This window comes from Mytilus galloprovincialis, chromosome 8 (genome assembly GCF_965363235.1).
Source record: "Mytilus galloprovincialis chromosome 8, xbMytGall1.hap1.1, whole genome shotgun sequence".
Taxonomy (NCBI): domain Eukaryota; kingdom Metazoa; phylum Mollusca; class Bivalvia; order Mytilida; family Mytilidae; genus Mytilus; species Mytilus galloprovincialis.
Genome location: NC_134845.1, coordinates 3883965 through 3904994, shown reverse-complemented (window position 1 = coordinate 3904994; position 21030 = coordinate 3883965). Strand labels below are relative to the sequence as shown.

The window sequence follows — 21030 nt, the reverse complement described above, 5'->3', positions numbered from 1 at the left end:
TATATACAGGTTTTTGGATGATTTTGGCTCTCATTGGAACTACTCTGTTGCCATGGAAACTACACCAAAAATTCCAAAAATCTCAAAGTGCTCCAAATTTCATGAAACTTCACAGTAACGATGAGCAACATTGTAAGATGTGACATTTGGAGTTGGAATTTCCAAAATAGCTGTTGTTACCATGGAAACAATGCAAAAAGATCAAAAATTTCAACAAAAAAAATTAATATGCTGCAAACTGGATGAAACTTTACAGGAATAGTAGCTAGCATAAGCAGAGTTGCATTTTGAAGTTGGAATTTTCAAAATGGCCGCCGTAACCATGGAAACAGCAAAAATTTCAAAAATTTCAAAATGCTTTAAACTTAATGAAACTTTGCAAAAATGTTACTAGACATCTGTAGATGCACTCTTTGACTTTGGAATTTTCAAAATGGCTTCCGCTCACCTGGAAATGGGGAGAAGGGTGCCATCCGTTATTGCTAGCAATTACAAATCTAGTTATTATTATTATTATACTTCCACCTATTTTGTCCGGCAGGTTTTTTGGAGTGAAATGGAACCAATCTTAATGATAGTTCACTATAAGGTGGAACACAAAATTTCGGGTTGCAGGTGGGTCTAAGACCATAAAAAATGGCTGCCGTTTCCATGGAAACAGAATAATTGTGAAAAATTCCAGTTTTTGGTTTTGGTGAATAATTTGGAGATTCTTAAACTCAGAATCATCATATTTTGATACAATGTAGGTGCCAGCCATATACTGGTTTTGGATGATTTTGGCAATCATTGGAACTACTATGTTGCCATGGAAACTGCACCAAACATTTCCAAAATATCAAAATGCTCCAAATTTTTTGAAACTTCATGGTAACGATAAGTACATTGGTAGATGTGGAATTTGGCGTTGGAATTTCCAAAATGTCTGCCGTTACCATGGAAACAGAGCATAAGTGTCAAAATGCTCTAAAAACTTCAGGGTTTGGTGAATAATTTTGATATGCTTGAACTTGAAATCATCAAATTTTTACACAATATAGTTATCCACTATATACAGGTTTTGATTGATTTTGACAATCATTGGAACTACTCTGTTACCATGGATACAGTCTGGATGAGACTTCTGACTTTGGAATTTCCAAAATGCCACCGTTGCCATGGAAACTGCAAAAAAGTCAAAATTTCTCAAAATGCTTTGAACTTAATGAAACTTGATATTATTGTTAACTGACAAGTACAGATGATACTTTTGACTTTGAAATTTTCAAAATGGCTGCCGTTGCCATGGAAACAGCAGAAATGTGATTTTTTTTTAAATGCTCTGAATGTACTGAAAATTTACAGAAAGATGTATTGCCATGAATATATGTGCATTTACTGTTAAACCATTTTGAAATGGCTGCCTGTTAGTGGCAATAGGGGAAGGGTGACATCCGCTATTGCTTGCAATGGCAATTCTAGTTATTATTATTCTTCCACCTATTTTGTCCGGCAGTTTTCTCGGAGCCAATGGAACCAATCTTAATGATAGTTAACTATAATGAGGAATACACAAAATTTCGGGTTGCAGTAGGTCTTAAGACCATAAAAAATGGCTGCCGTTACCGTGGAAACGGAACAATTGTGAAAAATTCCAGTTTTTGGTTTTAATGAATTATTTGGAGTTGCTTTAACTTAGAATCATTATATTTTGATACAATGTAGGTGCCGGACATATACTGGTTTTGGATGATTTTAGCAATCATTGGAACTATCATGTTGCAATGGAAACTACACCAAAAATTTCCAAAATATCAAAATGCTCCAAATTTAATAAAACTCCACGGTAACGATGAGCAACATTGGTAGATGTGCAATTTGGCGTTGGAATTTCAAAAATGTCTGCCGTTACCATGGAAACAAGTCAAAAATGGTCAAAATGCTTCAAAAACCTTAAAGTGGCATTTACTTTCTTAAAATGGTAGGTCAAATCCATTGAAACTTTGATGGTATGTTCCCTCCCATGTACCAATGTGGTATCTGCCATTAGAAATTTGGAATGGTATCTGTTACCATAGAAACCAGCCAAAATGTCAAAAATTTCAAAAATTTCAAATACTCCAAAGTTGATGAAACTTAATACATTTGTTGATTGTCAAGTCTGCATGAGACTTTTGAAGTTGGAATTTCCAAAATGTCAAATAAAGGCAACAGTAGTATACCGCTGTTCAAACTCATAAATCCATGGACAAAAAACAAAATCGGGGCAACAAACCAAAACCGACGGAAACGCATAAATATAAGAGGAGAACAACGACACAACACTACAATGTAACTAACACACACAGAAACGGACCAAGCATCAGACAAAATCCCACGAGAACAACAAACATAACATCAAAACCAAATACATGAATTTGGGATAGACAAGTACCGTGACACGTCTTATCGCAATGTCAATTTACACTCAAAAATAAGAGAAAACAAACGACGCAACCGTTGTCATGGAAACTGCAGAAATGTCAAATATTTTCAAAATGCTCCCAACTTAATGAAACTAAATATTATTGTTAACTGGCATGTATAGATGAGACTTTTGATTTTGGATTTTTCAAAATGGCTGCCGTTGCCATGGAAACAGAAGAAGTGTGAAACTTTTGACAATGCTCAAAATGTACTGAAAATTTACAGAAAGATATATTGCAATGCATTGATCTGCATTCACTGTTAAATTGTTTTCAAATGGCTGCCGCTTAGTGGCAATAGGGGAAGGGTGACATCCGCTATTGCTTGCAATGGCAATTCTAGTATTTATTGGCTTCGCTAGTTCGTCAGAATGGTTTACATTAAGACATGTCATTGAGATGTGACGATTAAATTCTACATAAATGTAAGTAACAATGAAATGTACTGGAATAAAAACTGAGGATATCCAAATACATATATTGGCGCCTTCATACCATATGGGTTTAACATCTAGACGGAAGCAGCAAATATGAGGTTTCAAGTCTTTAGCTAGCACCTACCATAAGACCATCGAGGGGTGCCTACATGACATATGGGTCATTTTCAAAAAATGTCGAATTTTGAAATTGAAAAATTTATTAAAAGTTACTTATTCAAACAACCCTCTACATAAGCAAATCAAAACAAACAGTACTTTAAGAACAACATATTAAAAGATGCAATCTTAATGATGTCATACAAGAATATCTTGAAACATTTTTTGATCGGTGGTACAATATTTTGTCTATCCTGTTACCATTTTCAAAAGACATTTTGGGTTATTAAGAAAAGGTTTAGATAAAATGTTAAGCTTGTTTAACGTTACCAATTAGATGGTTTTCAAGAGAATAAACTTCTATATATATTCATTCTGTAAAATAATAGATTATTTGCCAATTTTCTAGGTTGTACTGAAAAATGGCTCTAAAAATTGGTTTTCAAAGGTTGTAAAAATTACCACCAGTAATGCAAGTCTAAGATAGCAATTTATATTGTTCGGCCTTTTTCCACCCTTTCGAATAAACCCAACATCAAGTAAATCCCTCATAAGTTAATTTACTTTTCTCTTTATTTCGTTGGTAACAGGAACGTACGTTTCTGATATATCACTATATAAAAGTCTATCCTGTTACCTTTTTGTCTATCCTGTTACCGATATCAGTATTGCACCTGCAAATGCTTAATTGGGAAGATTAAGACGTTATAACCTTAAGATGAGTTCAAACAATGAAATATTTCATTCGTTTTCCACCTACATGTTAAGATAAAAAAATTAACGACGTGTTTGTCTATAATTGTCTATCCTGTTACTGTAACCATAGCAACCATAGTAACAGGATAGACATAATAGGATAGACAAATTTCTTCGTTTTTGATTGCTGTTGTGAAATAACTACTCCCTTTGGTGAAGTTATTATGGTTTTCTATTGTGAATTTGGTTTCCAACACGTTATTGCACTTTTTACAACCATACTGTTAGTGTAATTAATCAAAATGGTCGGTAACAGCATAGACATGAAAAAAAGTACGCTCTATTTTTTTTCACTAAATGTCTTGAAATTTCTTTTCTCTACACTGTCGTTCAAGAAACGAGGCGTTTTAAATGTAAAGATTACTTTGCATTTTTGAAATCAACACTGACTGATTCAATATTCATAGGGAGAATAATTTAACGACTGATTTAAGTAGCGGTAACAGGATAGACATGAACCTCCTGTACGCTGATTGAATTTAGTTTGTAGATAATCTGTTACATACAATGATAAAGAAGCTACGATTTTTCGTTAGAATTATAATTAACGTTCTTAAAAATTCTCTTTTGCAGATATCAAGGCGATCAGAAAATCGGAAAAAAATCATTTGAAATGTGTTTTTCTGACAATGTACGCACACAAATACCCCCAAAATCGGCCTTAAATGCAGTTTAATCTTATCAAAATAGATGTAAGGTTTGTTTATTATTAATGTTCTGAATCACAAATCCGACAAGCTTTCATTTAAACCATTACAACTGAAATTTCCATTAGAAATAAAACTTTTAGCATGGGTGTACTGAAAATTCGACATTTTTTGAAAATGACCCATATATGGGTAAAACAAAATCAGATTGAAGCATTCAGAGGCACACAGTCCTGTTTATATATAACAAGTGGATAAATTACTTAAAAAGAGATATATATCTAAGTAAATTGTACAAACCGGAATGTGACAGAGGGTGAATAAATTTTAAAATGAAACAAACATTAGATTGAGTGTTAATCATTTTCTAACTGTTATATTAAGGGACGTAGTATAAGTGTTATGTTTTAACACGTTCGTGATTATGTTTTTTTCTTTATATAAAAATATAACGAATGTGGTTTGGCTTGAACAATTGTTCTTAATGCTGAAATCTAAACTATTAATCATAGTAATGGTGTTTGATTTCCATGTATCTTAGACATAATGTCCCTTATTAAATTGCTAGAACGTATTGACTTTCAAAGAAACCCATAAGTTTGGTAAAATTTAATGAATAGACGTCAAAATCCCATTATAACATGCCGGAAGGCAATCTTGGAGACGCATAGCAAAACAGTAAAATTCCTTATAAATGTTTATAACTCAATTTTTCATGAAATCGGACATGAATGTTTGCAAGTTTCAAATCTTTTCTATTGCAGTTCTGTATCGATGACATCATATTAAATTCTGCTTCATCTTCTAGTTGTCTGAGAGTGTTCTGGAAGATAAAGAAAACAAACTTTAACACAATGTATACAAAAGTTATATAATTTTCGACATTGTCAATAAAGAAACTAAAAAAGGTTACTGCATATGCTAACAATAAATTCATCATCTGAAAATAGAAAGTGTAAATATTTGCATATTTATTCCATTTCTGACATATTGTCTAGACTGCACTGTTTCAAGTAACAAAGAGTCAATTTCAATTCAAAAAACATTATTCTATAGTTTGGTCATAGGGCGATAGAATAACAACTCTATGAAATCTAAAAGTAAATTTCAAAGGGTAATATTCGAACATTTTTAAAAAATTGTTTCATGATTAAAAATTTAGCGAGTGTGTGATGATATAGTTCCATCAATAAAACTAAACCAAAATAATGTTTGATAGCAATAGGACTTAATGTCATATGAAACTTCAAGTTAAAAAATTATTATGCATATGTTTTTATAACTAAATGGATGGTTTTCATTATACAACTTATGTACATATACTTTTTTTTCTGAGAAAATTTCTTTAATTTGTCCACATTTAGAAAAAGTTTACTTATTTTTAATTGCTTGCTTCCAGGAAGCAATTCGCCGACATATTTTCCGTATGCATAGTAACCTGAGCGTGACCCTCCTCGTAAAAATCCGGTGATCGCAATACGCATGGATCTGTCAATAAAATAAACATAATCTGATTGTACATGTTAAACACGTGCTCAATACCCCTGCTTTTTGTTATTTGTTTACTATAAAGTGACAATCGGTAAACTTCGGCTTCAAAAGACGGCATTTAATGAGCAGTCATATTTGTTAAATCATAACAGACAGAGAGAAAAAAGTTATCGATAATACGATATATTTGCGTAAAAGATGATAAAATCCTGCACAGAGGACTAAGTTTAAGATATATACATGCATTGGTTCAAGAATTGGATAAACATTATTTTTCACCACTCACTTGTTTCTTATGACTTTAAGAACTGCCCACGTTTCTGGTTGTGTTCGTGTTCTTTTTTATCTATTTTTATGACGGTTTGTCTCTTTTTGACTTTTTTGTCATGACGTTGTCAGTTTGTATTCGACTTTTGAGCTTTTATATATTGTTGGTATATGCCGCCTCTCTTCAACAAAAGACCAGAGATCGTATTCAACAAAAAAGTCTATAATGTATCAATAAAGGCAACAGTAGCATACCACTGTTTAAAAGTCATATATTGATGGAGAGAAAACAAATGCAGGTAACAAACTTAAATTGAGGGAAACATATCAACTGAAGTGCAACAAAAATTAACGACAATGCAACTTACATAGAAAGGAGCTATTATATAACAACAGATAGACATTAGTGAAAAAGTAAGGACTCTAAAGCCTACATTTAATATCAATAGGTGTAAAAGTGCGGACAGAAAACTAAAACAAAATACATGTGAAGAAAAAGCATGGACTTGAAAACTTGATGAAACTAAATGATTCTTGGATATCGATACGTTAAATATATGGGAAAAAGTTTACAAGATATCAATAAGAGAAAAAATTATGATTTGCAACTCTACAAAAACAAAGTTTACTATCAATATCAAAGTGAATAAATGTAAACTTAGAACTGGAACAACAACAAAATCTGTTTGGGACCAATAATTGACATACAAAGTCTATTTTGTTAATTATAGTTGCAATATCAAATTTTGATTTTAAACCACACACTTATGAAACCAATAAGTGCAAAAGATAGGGATTGAAATTGTACAAAGAAAGCCTTTATAATATCAGTAAATGCAAAAGATAAAACTTGAAAGCCGACAAACGAAATCTATAAGGGCAAAAAGTAGGACTTGAAAGCCAGCATGATTGCCTCCTAACCATTGCAAGGATAAATCAAATCCCAGTACCAGAACTAAATTCAATGCTTTTTATCTGACACATGTTCTCATCAAAGTATAAAGAACCTGTATTTACTAATTCTTCAACAGTATACCAGTCTACGTGTGAGAATAAATATTCGAAGCGTTTCATTCTACTTTTGAGAATTACAGCATAAATAAATGACTGGTTTCAAACCTTACACAGTTACAAAGTGCATGGAAAGGCCAAGCGAAGCTATAAATCATAACGTACTTCTGACATTTGCTTTGAACAGAGTAACTAAATATATCATATGTTTAAAATTGATGCGCTCATCGTACTAGAAACAGTATAAGTGTTTCTCCGTATCTGTCAGTTGGAGGGTTGGGGAAGATTTCAGATAACAAATCATTCTGTTTTATCTCGTTTTCTTAGAACAATAACTGTATAAAACTTCTTATTATATAGCAGATAAAAAGATTTTTATTATAGTCTGGCATTAAAAATAAAAAAATCATTGATTAAAAGCAAAGCTTAGTGACGTACCAGTTCACATACATAAAAATTAAATCATCGTGATTTGTGTATTAGATATACATATGATGTATCAATATTCTTGCTACTTTAGTTATGATTTATCCATTCTATAAGCCTTATAAAAATTGGGGAAGATAGGGAAAAAAACACATAGGACAAAATATTAAGTGATTGATTTGTTCGTTCTTGTTTGACGTTTAGTGGCAAGAATGTCATGCATTTTCAGAACGACAAGAAAAATAATAGTAAACTACACATAAATAATTGTAAAATGAAGCAGCATAATCCTAACAAGAACTTTTTTTTCAAATCTCATATGGTTCATCATATCAACCCAAACTCAAGACAACAAGAATATTAAGACTGAAAGTCTGAATTGGTATGCACGTCTAATTTGATAAGTGTTTTATGTTGGTTGTTTTTATAAACTCACAATATTGTAGCACAAAGCAAATAGGATTTTTACTTTTTGAAAGGTTGTAAGAATATATCTCAGTTACTTTTCCCTTCAATACATATCAAGAAGTGGTGGATTTAATAACGATCTCACGGAATCTAATATTATTCCTTTTATCTAATTTAATTAAAGTACTTAAAAAAATCTATAAAGGCATGATTACTGTATTCGACACAAAAAGTAACAATTATTGTTTGAACCTTTTGATAACATAAAGCTATCAATAGAATCGTTCGTGAAGCACGCTATAACAAGATATTTTATGCATTTGTAATGTCAAATTTCTTGTTTACTATTTTGATGTTTAATTCGTGTAGAAATGAATTCATTTGGGCTCATGGTACATCGGTTTTCATAGAAATCGGTCGTTTATATCATTTTGCAGCAGTTATGTATAAATAAATTAACTGATGTGTGCATGTTCTACATATATAACAAAATAGACAATACAAACCAAATTATATCTTAGAAGCAGACAATATAAAAGGGATATATTGTTTGTGGTTTATTAGACCATGAATGAGATGAACAAATGTTGTTTTTAGTTCATGGTAAAATCATTACATATACATAAATAAACGTTTTTACTACTTTTAAAAGAATGTACTTTAAGAAAAGATAATTGTTATGAAAGCAAGTTATATCACAAGCGTACATGCTTAGAAATTATCGCTCAAAACTCCGATTGACCTCCTACGGCGCCCATTGATAAGTTGTAAGCATTCGAATGGGCACCAAGTGTACCCTTCAAATATCAAAATGTTCTTGTGTTATAAATCACAGCAAATAGCAGGCTTGGTAAATCGTGTTTAATGAAAACCATAGAACATCTGCTCATTATATAAAAACAAAAACAAAGCTATATGGTCTTAAAAGATTACCAAGTGGCAATAACATAAGTGAAACTGTAAGTCCACATGAATTAAGACTAGATTAAAGAAGAAATCAAGCTTAAATTGGCATATGTCGACATATGCATGATTGTAGTTGTTCTGAAATAGATTTTAAGGACCCTGTGCATCTGAAGCTGTCGACATATTGTTGGTTTTTTTAATTTTGTTTTATAAGTCTGTTTCAGATGCTTTTTTAATTATGCCAATATTAAAACAAAGCTGACTAACTATGTATATTTGAGGATTGTCACATTATAAAATCTCTATCTACCTTACTCGTAGATTAATACGGTTTGATGTGTTATATGGAACTGTACAGTTAGTACAAATGTGTCGTAACCCAACCATTTCTATTTTTACACGACATTTTAAATAAAGGGTAATGAATTACAGAATTGTTTAATGGTAATTGAAGATGGTCGATTCAATCTTGTCCCTCATCATTTTGTTAATTATTTTTATTGACAGATATTAGTCCCTGCAGTTTATTAATTACTCAACAAATTAATTCCATACACCTACAAGTATCACCAAAATGGGGAAAACTAGAAATGTTAATGATGCTTAATTCTAAGTGCATGCCAAGAAATCCTACATTTCTTTTCGCAAATAAGATATTTGAAACACCAATCGAGCTAAAAATAACAACTGTATCATGATATGATATTTTAGATTCGTGTTATTTAAAAAAAAATCCGATATATATTGTCTCAGGAGATCTTGTTTACGTTTATTTACGTTTTATTGTAGATAACTAAATGAAGGAGTAATACTGTTTATAATATGTCAATTATATAGATATAAATGATACTTAAGATGGACTTTTTACGTTTTCCAACAACCATTACCAAATAGTTGTATAAGCTCATGGGCTTGTCATCAAGTGAGTTGAAGATATATTGGCAAAACGAATTAAAAAAAAACACTGGAAAAATGACATGTAAATATATTGAAGAAGCAGCAATGAATTTTATGTTATATTAATAATGCGTCATATTAAAAATGTCTATTTTCTTTTATTTTCAGAACGTTTTTAAATCATGATGTTCACGCTTTTGTTCTCAAAGAAATTGGAAAAGTTCCCCCAGCACCAGAAAATGGTATGTTACTACCAATACAATATTACTTGAGTTAGTTTAAACTATCTTTATCATAATACAGCGTTTTGAAGTAAGACATCATATTTTGGGAGACAGTTCCTACCATCTTTACTCAAATGTATGAATGAGTTGATATTTTGATGATGAATATCTTGTTAGTGGGAAATGCTGACATTTCAGAGCCATTTCGTTTCACTCTCGGTTCTTTGCAGGGTTTATGTGTCTGAATATTTGTGGTTAGCTTTCTGTGTAATGATGCATTAACTATTTGTTCCTTCTTTTCCTCCTCCGGTTAATGTTGTATGTGTTGCTTTAACTTATGATGTTTTATTGCTCTCCAGACATAATGTCCCTTTAGTTTCTTAGATGAATGATCTGCATTACTTTCCGAAGACACATGAAAAATTGCAATACGTGATATATATATTTCCATCTCACATTCTTCATAAACGAGTCGGTCAACAAACCAGATCTGATTTAAATAGAAAGGTACCAAATCAACCGAGACAAACACATATGAATTTCAAAATGACTGTCATACAAGTACTAGAAACAAGTATCGACCTAAAGAGTAAAAGACAAAGAATCACTGTCCAAGGTAGTATATGTGTACAGGCCCTTTTAAAATATGCAAAAGAGGAGATTTATTTTACCGAATACATGACTGAATAATGAATCTCTTTTTTTTTTGGACAGTCTCTGATAATATATCGTTCATCGGACGACATTAGTTTCCGCTCGATGGTTATTAATTGAATCTTGATTGACATCAGTTTAATGGTCTTTTTGTTAATTTTTCCGCCAAGGATTGGTCTTAAACATTTAGGAAATAAATATGAAAGGAAGCTGTGATTGGTATGATGACCTGCTTGGAAAATTAACTTTGATGGAGGATTTTTCAATAGGTTTTGTCAGAATTTATTAAGGGAACGTTGTCGATAATACTTAGTTATCTGAATATGATGTGTCTACTGTACATCAATGTATAGGATTGATCAGAGATTGTTTCGCCAATATAGACATCCGTAATTAATGCTTATTTAATAACACTGACTAATTGTGGTTACAGAAGAGATTTTGTCGAAAGATTTATATGAAAACACTGTATAACCGTTCGAAGCACTGGGATATCCCGTAAAATAGTTTCATTAAAGCTCTCTAAATATAATCTACTGTCTTTGATGATATTTTAAGTTTGCGGTACATACATGTATGATGTAATATGGTAAAGCGATTCTGTAAAATTCAGTATCATATATTAGTTAATACTGATGCAAATTTAACAAAAGAGACATCAAATTTTTTTTGCCCGACGCAATTTACTTGTACCTAGTCAGTCTCCGTACGGTACTGATCTTTGATAACATCTTTGTCATTTGGACTCTGTAAATTATCTCATTGGAAAACATACCACATCTTCCTATCTTTATATTTCTGGTCTATATTGTGTGTGATGGTTTTTGTTTTCTGTTGGATGTAACTTTTTCATATGGGGACGTCAGAAACAGTAGGATGATACATGTTGTACAATGTTTTGAATTGTACAAAAACTGCCTTCATGCATCGAACTATAAAATTGACGAGTTGATTCTCATCCAAGAAAAATAACAGATGTAAGAACTGAAAAACAACAATATAATCTTTGTTAATAAATCTGCTGAGTTAGTTAAATCTTATAAATAATATAACCACAAAAAACATACAATTTTAATTGGAGTCCTGTAGATGGAGTAAAAAGTAAAAACATAGTTTTCGATTACAAAAGTCTTGTATCTTAGACTTCCCAAACTAGATTCAAGGCGTTATCAATGAAGGTTATTTAGGAAACACTATAAGGAACAATAAATTCGTATCATACACATTTATCAGTCTTTGTAATAATTTTTCTAATTTGTGTAAAGCATCGCAATATCATTTTTCGAAAGTAGCAAAGTTTGCCTGTTTTTACTTGGTTTGAAGGTTGGTTTCGAGACTGGAAAACAAACTGAAAGATGAAAAAGATATTTAAGACCAGCAGGGCAATAGGTTTGAATTTGTTTTTTAAGAAACTTGAATTAGCTAGATACAATGTTGCGTTCAAATAACCTACTTTGGTTGTAATTTTATATTGTATGTAACTGATTTTAGGAAGTGCGATAATCGTCGACTGTGAGCTGAATATTGACAGTTTTGATTCAATAAATGAAGCCAATATGGTGAGTCTAATCTCTGTATCTCTTAATGCTATGTTGTATAACTATGATATATCTATCTAATTATAATAATACGTTTATTTATCGTCTTTTTAATCTGTTGAATAAGACCTAACTGTTCCCAAAACTCCTACAAAACACTTATTAAGCTAATCGAACCCGCCCTTCTTATCTCTTAACGATGATAAAGTGCAGATTTAAGTTGATCCTGTACAATTTATAGTACACCAACAAACAGTTACGTCAGAAGAATTAGATTTGAAATTTTTGCTGCAGTTAAGTTTATCTTTTTTCAATTTTTTGATAAGTTTAATACAGATTTACTAGATTTCAGTCTCAAAGATGTTTAGAAATTTATACGTTGAGGATGCAATTTATTTCTTGTGATAAATTAGACTAATGAAATCATTTAAAAGTGTGGTGTCAAGATAAAATCTAATTTTATGTTGATTGGAACGAAGTATTGTAGGTATTTAAAAAGGTATACAGACTACTTGTATTTGATAATAACGTGCATTTACTCGTCTCATTGGTACATTAAACTATTATATCTCCTTGATATTTAACCGTTTTAAAATTCTAAACTATTAGGAAAAGTGTAACGACCTTACTAAAATGTACCAACAAATTTCTCGTACAGTACATAAAGGTTAATGAATCTTCAACTCAAAAACTCATAAAATTCTTTTTTTTTTCTATATCTCTTTCTCTTTTTAACAAAGATTGATATAAGATTGAAGGTGGTTTTTTTTTATTCTTGATACCTGTAGGATTTCACGGTTGGTATTTTTCTCCACTTGTATTGGCATGACGAGAGATATATACAGTGGATTATGAAGTCATCCAGTCACAAAGTTTCCTTTGATCATAAGAGTATGGAGAAGTTATGGTTACCAGATATTTATTTCCCAAATGAAAAAGAGGCCAGACTCCATTCCGTTTTTGTACCAAATAAAATGTTAAGTGCCAACTTAGGAGGAAATGTGTCGTATACTGCAAGGTAATTTAATATGTGTCTTGTACTATAAAGTAACTTGATTTTTGCCATTATACTACAAGGTGATTTTAATTTGTATAGAATATTGCAAGGTTTTTTACAAATAAAATGTCACGTATGCTAAAATATAATCAAAGATGAGCATGTCTCGACAATGTATGCGCAATTGAATTCAAACATAATTGAAAATCCAAATTTTAATGCTAACGATGAAGAGTTGGTCGGTGATTTTTGGACGCAAATCTAAAGTGGTTAATTCAGACCTTTATAGCAAATAATGTGCAACCATTTGTACAGGTTCTTTATTGTTATGTCCAATGTCAATCTTTCTTATAAGAACATACATTGACTGGTAGACGTTCAAATACATGTCCCTTGGAATTTAGTGGACAATTGTCTCGGTGGCAATCGTATCACATCTACTTTTTAAAAGTCGTAACGATATGTTTCGTAAATCCTCATCTCTCAATATCAAACAAATATATTTGCAAAGTAATTGTCTTGTTTATTCTATCAAATAATTTTTAAAAATGAAAAATTGATACATGAATTCTGTTATGCCTCAATGTATTAGAATCTGTAACAAATGTTGCCTATTTTTACAGAGTGTCCCTGAAGCTAAATTGCCCAATGCAATTAAAGAATTATCCGTTTGATCGTCAGACATGCTCTATTGAAATGGAAAGTTGTAAGTACACAATATTTTTACCATGTATTGGCTGAATTTGCTATTTTAAGAAAACCTTAAATCATATTTGCGTTTGCCAAATGATTGAATCGTCTAGTGAATATTTCTCTAAAATGACTTATCGGCTTCTTTTCCTTTTTCTCTCCGATTTTTTTGTTTTAATATTTACCTTTATTCATAATAAACTAAATTATCATTCCCTATCTCCTTTGAGGTTTCGTTGTAACTGCATAATTTTTACTGCTTAATTATGAAAACGGCATTTGTCTCAAACTCAAGCAACAACAATGATAGAACAAGTTACCAGGTTTCCCGATGGGTATCCTACTACGCATGCATACCACAGCATTATCAACAATAACGTGTTCTTCTGTCTGGTAATAAATCAAATGTGCGGGAAAACGGAACATCAATTTTATAGAGGTGATACATAGACAATAAGAGTGCATTGACTTGACATATCAACGATAAAAGGATGAGGCCTTTTTCGGGCCGAATCCTTATATCGTTGATATGTCAAGTCAATTCACTATTATTGTCTTTATACTGCAATCTAAACAAACATTTTCAATTGTTGTTTAATGTGTTAATGTCACCATTGATTTAGATATTGGGAAACTTCCCCCTTTTATAAAAAGGCCTCATATCATGCAGGCGGAGAAATATACAACACGATGAAATGTACATTTACCTTTTGAAATTCGAAATCGATGGTGAACGAATTTGTTTAAGAATGAACTAAAACATCAACAATAAGCATAAATATAATGATTTAGAGTATGCAGACCAAACATATTAACAAGTAAAATATGTTTTTTTTATATAAATATTGCAAAAGAAATAAGTTTGAGTCGTTGTATACATTGAAAACAAGAACAGGTTGAATAGGTCGTATGAATGATTAATTTTAATCTCGGCAATTTGTATTTAAATATTCATGAGGAAAAGTGATATCATGTCAGTGACTGTATATGAAATATACGGTCAACGCAGTTTGACTGCTCAAATAGAACGAGTGCAGTATAAATGTATGTATGTTCCCTGTGTCACAAAAAAAACACTCTGTTATGGCGACTAGAAAACATCTGTTACATATATTTCTTAACAAATATAGGTTTACTCAATTGACAAATTGTAAAATGTTATTCATCGTGTACAAAACATGTATAATATAATAGATTGGAAAGTTTGCATTGTATTGTAATGTTAGAAATATATGTTTCTGTACATACATATACTACATGTACCTCGACATGTCAAAGTTATTATTTTCACTTCAAAACATTGACTATATGTTATATTGATAATCTTACAGTCAGTTTAAGCGAAAAGAGTTTGAAACTGAGATGGATGGCCACTGGTGAACACAGACCTGTTGTTAAAAATGAAGACGTGGAATTGCCACAATTTACTATTACCAATGTAAATATAAGAAATGAGTCCAGAACAAGACGAGATAGAAGTAAGTAATTATGATAATACATATACCCCTTTATTATCTATACAAGCAGATGCCTTTGAGGGTCTATGAACATATGTCATAACATAAAATTGAGAATGGAAATCGCTGATGTGTCAAAGAGACAACAACCCGTCCAAAGGGCAGCTCACAGCCAATGGTTACCAATGGGTCTTAGCACAGCGAGAAAAACCCCGCACCCGGAGGCGTGCTTCGGCCGGCTCCTAAACAAAAATGTATATTATGTCAGTAATCATTAACGTCATGCTAAACTTCAAAAATTAAATAAAATTAAAAATCATACAAGACTAACAAAGGCCAGAGGCTCCTATATTGGGACAGGCGCTTACTTGTACATGCGGCGAGGTTAAACATGTTTTGTGAGATACCCCTGTATTTCCTATAAAGAGATGTCATTCAGGGTCTATGAGTCAAAACATGTTTTCTCGAATATTCTTTTTAATGAAATACTGCCGCGAAACACAAGCTTTGAATACAAGGAAACAAATAGATAAAACTTGGAATATATTTCATTGGTATAACAAATCTAGAAAGGGCTAAAATTGAACACCCGTTCATCTTCTAAGTGCACCTTAACAGTTCTTTTAGCCATAGTAAACTATACATAGTTTTAAAATGATGCTTTACATCTGAGACTACTAAAACAATGTAGCAGTCTCAATTAAAACTCATCCAAAAACATGAATTTGACGTGTAAGTCATTAAAAGATTGAGTATTTTTCTATTTCAGGTGGTCACAGTTGTTTAATAGCAGACATTATTTTAGAACGGAGAATTAAGTATTATATCGTACAAATGTACATTCCCAGTATGTTTGTTGTGTTTCTATCGTGGATGTCTTTTTGGTTAAATGTCGGTGCAGTACCAGGAAGGATATCGTTAGGTGTGTTGACAGTTCTCACCATGGTTACACAAAGTTCAGGTGTCAACGCCTCGCTTCCACGAGTGTCGTACACTAAAGCCATCGATGTTTGGATGTCTACGTGTTTATTGTTTGTATTTGCTGCCTTGATTGAATTTGCTGTGGCTAATGTGTTAAGTCGCCGTGACCTAAATAGAGGATTTAGATTAAAAGATATCCCAATTTTACCTCGTATATCAACAAAGAAAAAGAAAACAAAATCAGCGGAGGTAATATTTGTGTTTCATAAATTATTTTTTATTATATTTGTGTTGGTAATAACGATATCACAAAGTTTAACTTGAAAGAATATTACTTTATTTCGACAAATCAAAAGTATGAATCTTCAACAAAAGTTAAAGATATATTAAGTTAAAAGAAATATAAATGTTTATTGCTAAAATACAACTGACAGGTGCACTTGATCTGAAAATTACGAACGAAGAACATTTACTGAAATCATCATTGTAAATGTCCTTTGGTCACCATTGATTTTTATAGCGTCGTAGTGTCCCAGCTTACTGACATGCTTTCTTCGATTATGATACTGAATATCCACTATTGCACATTATTCATGATCATATACCATTATCAGTTATGCTCCTGACCTATCTACTTATTTCTACTTTGAAAATGGAATTAAAAAAGAGGCGAATAATTCAAAAGGGTCAATCAAAATCAAAAGCCCAAAATATACTGTCAACGCCATGGCCAAAAAAGTCAAATGACAAACAAATAAACAATAGTTAACAAAACGCAATATAGAAAACTAAAGACTGGGCAACACGAACCCTACCAAAAACTGAGAGTGGTCTCAGGTTCTCCGGAAGGGTTAACAGATCCTGCTCCGAATGTGGCACTCGTCGTGTAAAATAATAAAAAGAACCAACGTCAGAGCCTATAATTTATACTAAAAGACCATCATCTATCAATTGTGTAGTTGATACGGAATATTTATCAACAATTACTACTTTTGTCCTAATCTTTATTATAGGTAGTTATTGGTGAAAACGGAGAGATGAAATTAAACCCAGCTACAGATCCCACACTTTCTAGGTCCATGAATAGGACACCAGGTCACATACAGGCCATGTATTTGGACGTAGCTTCCAGATTCTTGTTTCCATTTTTATTTGCAATGTTCAATGTCTTCTACTGGACACATTATTTGTGACAGCAGACAAGTGGCCAATGAACTTTATCCTTCCTGAAATGTGTGAAATAAATACAGGGCTCTGTGTGCAGAGATGACGGTACTTCTAAGAAGAGCTTTTTAGCAATGGTGTTTGTTGAAATACAAGTTGCTTGCTTCTAGCTTTACTAACGATAAGTGATGGTTTTAAGAGTGAAAACCGTGACAACTTGTATTATTTGTCTCTGGTGATAGTATATATGCACAGATTTCAATATGCAATGCCAATAAGTATCGTTTGGTAAACATGTACTTAAATATTTTTTACATAAAAGCTAATACGATAGATATTCCTCATTTATCAGCATTGAATATAAGTCGTTCATGAAAGATTATTTTAGAAATTTCAAATATTGACTGAATTCTTAATTTCTGCTTAATTTTCTTAAATTTTTATGATTTTTGGATTAGATGCATTTGAATAGTAACCTCGTTTTGTTGGTCTCGAGAACTTTATCAAACTACAGTAACCTCTTGTTTCCTCGTTAGATTCAAAGTGTTGATGCTCCTAAACCTTTTTTCTATCAATTTTCAATGTTTTTCAATATATTTGTTTTCCGTTAAAAGTGTGCGTCTGGTAAAGATTATTTCAGATAATAATGCAATGTATATGTTAACAAGTAACGATATACCCTTTAGTTGTTTGTAATTCAAGTCATGTATAACCTTCCATAAAAGGTACACCTATAATCTATTCCAAGTAGAAATAATATACATTAAGAAATGAACTGCCTTCTGAAACATATGCATTTTGTATTTCCAAAAAAAATATGGTTATTTTTATGTTATTTCTGTGCGTTTACGGTAGCTTTTCAATGGGAGGCATTTCTCTATCCACGGTTGACATGAAAGACGATATAGAATACTACATTTTAATAGCGTAGATATCATTTCTGATAGTGTATGTTTGAATTGTTTTATTTAATAATGTGCAATTATTTTTTTTTTACTGTGATATATGAGGAAGTATGGTGAAAGGGCTAAATATAAAATGAGACGTCTATTCCATGTATATGTGTATCTTTTAGTAAACTAACTATATATATTATCATCTCTTTTACATTTAGTGCGTTTGTTTTTCATGTGAAACATACAACAGAATATATACATGCAAATGTAGGGAAGAGAAAATACGATATCTGATTAGAAAAAAAGATTGTACGATTGAAGTACATGCATGAAAACAACAAAAATCTTTAAAATGAACCCAGTTTAGAATTAACCCAGTTTAGAATTTTTTAGTTTTATCTTTGTTTTCAGGTAACCTGCCACCCGATATTAAGCAATTATAAATAATAAATTCTTGAAAACGTTTACAAAAAAACGAAAGAAGAAACTGTACTTTTAAAATTCTCTTGAATATGTTTCGATAGAAATACATAAAGTTTAACCAATTTAATTACAATTTATATAGATATCCGCACTTGTTATGCCTGGTCGTAAAGCGAGTGCGGTAATTTATTTTTAATTAAATCAAAATTTGAAAAGATTTTATCCGCCTTATGAAGCAGAAGGCGTAGTTTTGATTAATTAAATTTGATAACATATTTTTATATAAGATTTTATTAATTTTGATTCAAACAGGAAAACATTATAGAAAATAAGACATTTTTTACAAGAATATGTATGTTACACCCAACACAGAGATATTCAGAGGTTGAATCATAGTATATACAAATGGTCACAGATATTGTAAATGTACGTATTTGGATGTATATTTCAATATATTTAATTAGACGAATAGAAGAATCCAAGATAACGTAGTCACATTCCATTTTTCATTTTTATTATATTTAATCATTTAGATTTTGTACATTATTCACATTGTAGTTACTGCACTTTTATTTAATTTATGCACAATAATGTAAATAAATGATAATGAAACCGATACTGCTATTAACATCATCTGTAGAGTCAGAAATAATATAGTCATCCACAAGCCAAGACAACCTGGTTTTATCATGTATATTAGATGCCATGGGATTTACACAAAACTCAAAGAAAACTTAATTGAATATTGGTGATTCATCATTATAGGAAATATCTGAGACTACTATAAGACATGTGTTATAGTAGTCTCAGGAAATAGGCATAGGTTTTCAATACTTTCTTTTTAATCTATAGATATATATTTTGCCTTAAATAGAATCATTTTATCATTATGTCATCTTTGAGGAATTGAGATAATTTGGGGGAGGAGAGGGGAAGGATCGGAAATATTTACCGTTTTATCATCTCACAATACATCATTTGATCATTGCTATTAAATCACACCTTTCATTTATGCATTACTTGCAACCATTTTTTCTCATGTTTCTAAATTATTTACAACAGGTCACTGGCCACAATTTATTTCTCTTACGTTTTTGTCAGATTAAATAAATCGCATCCTACCGTTTTGTCCAATTTCTTATGTGTGTAATTCTAACCAGACCAAGTATAACATAATACCAAACATTCAAGAAAATAGCACCTTTAAAACTCATAAAATTCGATCTATGCAGAAGAAGATGTTTCAAAAGCTGTAAATATTACCTTTTTGCGTCTGACACAATTCACTTTTTCTATTATAGAACATTTTCTTTAACATAAAATATAAAAAATGTATTTTCATTTTTTTTTTTCATTTCTGAAACTGTTTTCTTCAAAACTTTCAACCTTCAACTATTTTGATTACTTGGAATTTTCAATCCCCATAACTAGATAACCAACTGGCTGTATTTAGAAAACTTTTGTAAATTTTCGGGTCCTCAAACCTCTTCATCTTTGTTATGCGTACAAACATTTAATTCTAGTATCACGAATGAGTAAGGGAAAGACAAAATACACTATAATTGAAGAGAACAACGAAAAAGGGTCATCAATTGTAGTCCTGGGCAACTGAATACCATTCAAGTGAAAACTAATTACCGTGACCAACACTTCTTTGACTCTCTCATCATCTATGCAATGTTTTCCAAGGTTATAGTGTTGTTCTGTAAAAATGATTTACACTGTTTGCAGATTATTTTGTATTTTCATTCTAAAAACAATAAAATCATTCATCAGTCAAGTGTTTGCTTTGTGGTAACTTTTGTTGCATATATATATCAGACGAAATGTCTACAACATATTATACATACCTGCTGCTATACAAGAATACTATATAGGTCATTCCAACAGACCAGGACAATGACCAATCCCGGATTTCCTCGAAAAACAGACGTGCAAACAAGGAAAAAAACAAACAACATTTGTCAAGAGGTTATACAATAAAACATTGTAATGGGATTAAATCAGTTTAATCTTCACACAAACGATCTCATTTGTCGTTAATTTAAACCAAATAACCTGCAATATCCACCGTCCAAAAAGATGAGCATCAAGTAGAATAGGGGCATAAAAGACTGTAAAGTGGATAGCAGGCCAGGGAAATAAGTTATAGTCACCCATCCGTTGTCACTTCAGTAAGCACAAATATAGGAACAAACAGATTATAAATCACTATGAATATATACAATCATTACATTTGAGACAAAAACAAACATACCAGACACACTTACATACACT

General features: G+C 31.4%; 1 protein-coding gene across 1 annotated transcript in view; it reads left to right on the top strand.

Moving 5' to 3' along the window:
- Window positions 1-20533, top strand: part of LOC143084900 (glycine receptor subunit alpha-2-like) — a 48609-nt gene extending 28076 nt beyond the window's left edge. The window contains exons 2-8 of the mRNA XM_076260964.1: window positions 9958-10031; window positions 12159-12226; window positions 12994-13223; window positions 13826-13908; window positions 15224-15370; window positions 16119-16519; window positions 17284-20533. Of these exons, the coding sequence (XP_076117079.1) occupies window positions 9958-10031; window positions 12159-12226; window positions 12994-13223; window positions 13826-13908; window positions 15224-15370; window positions 16119-16519; window positions 17284-17463 (1183 nt within the window). The 3' untranslated portion in view covers window positions 17464-20533. The remainder of the gene's footprint in view (window positions 1-9957; window positions 10032-12158; window positions 12227-12993; window positions 13224-13825; window positions 13909-15223; window positions 15371-16118; window positions 16520-17283) is intronic.
- Window positions 20534-21030: the final 497 nt, after the last annotated feature.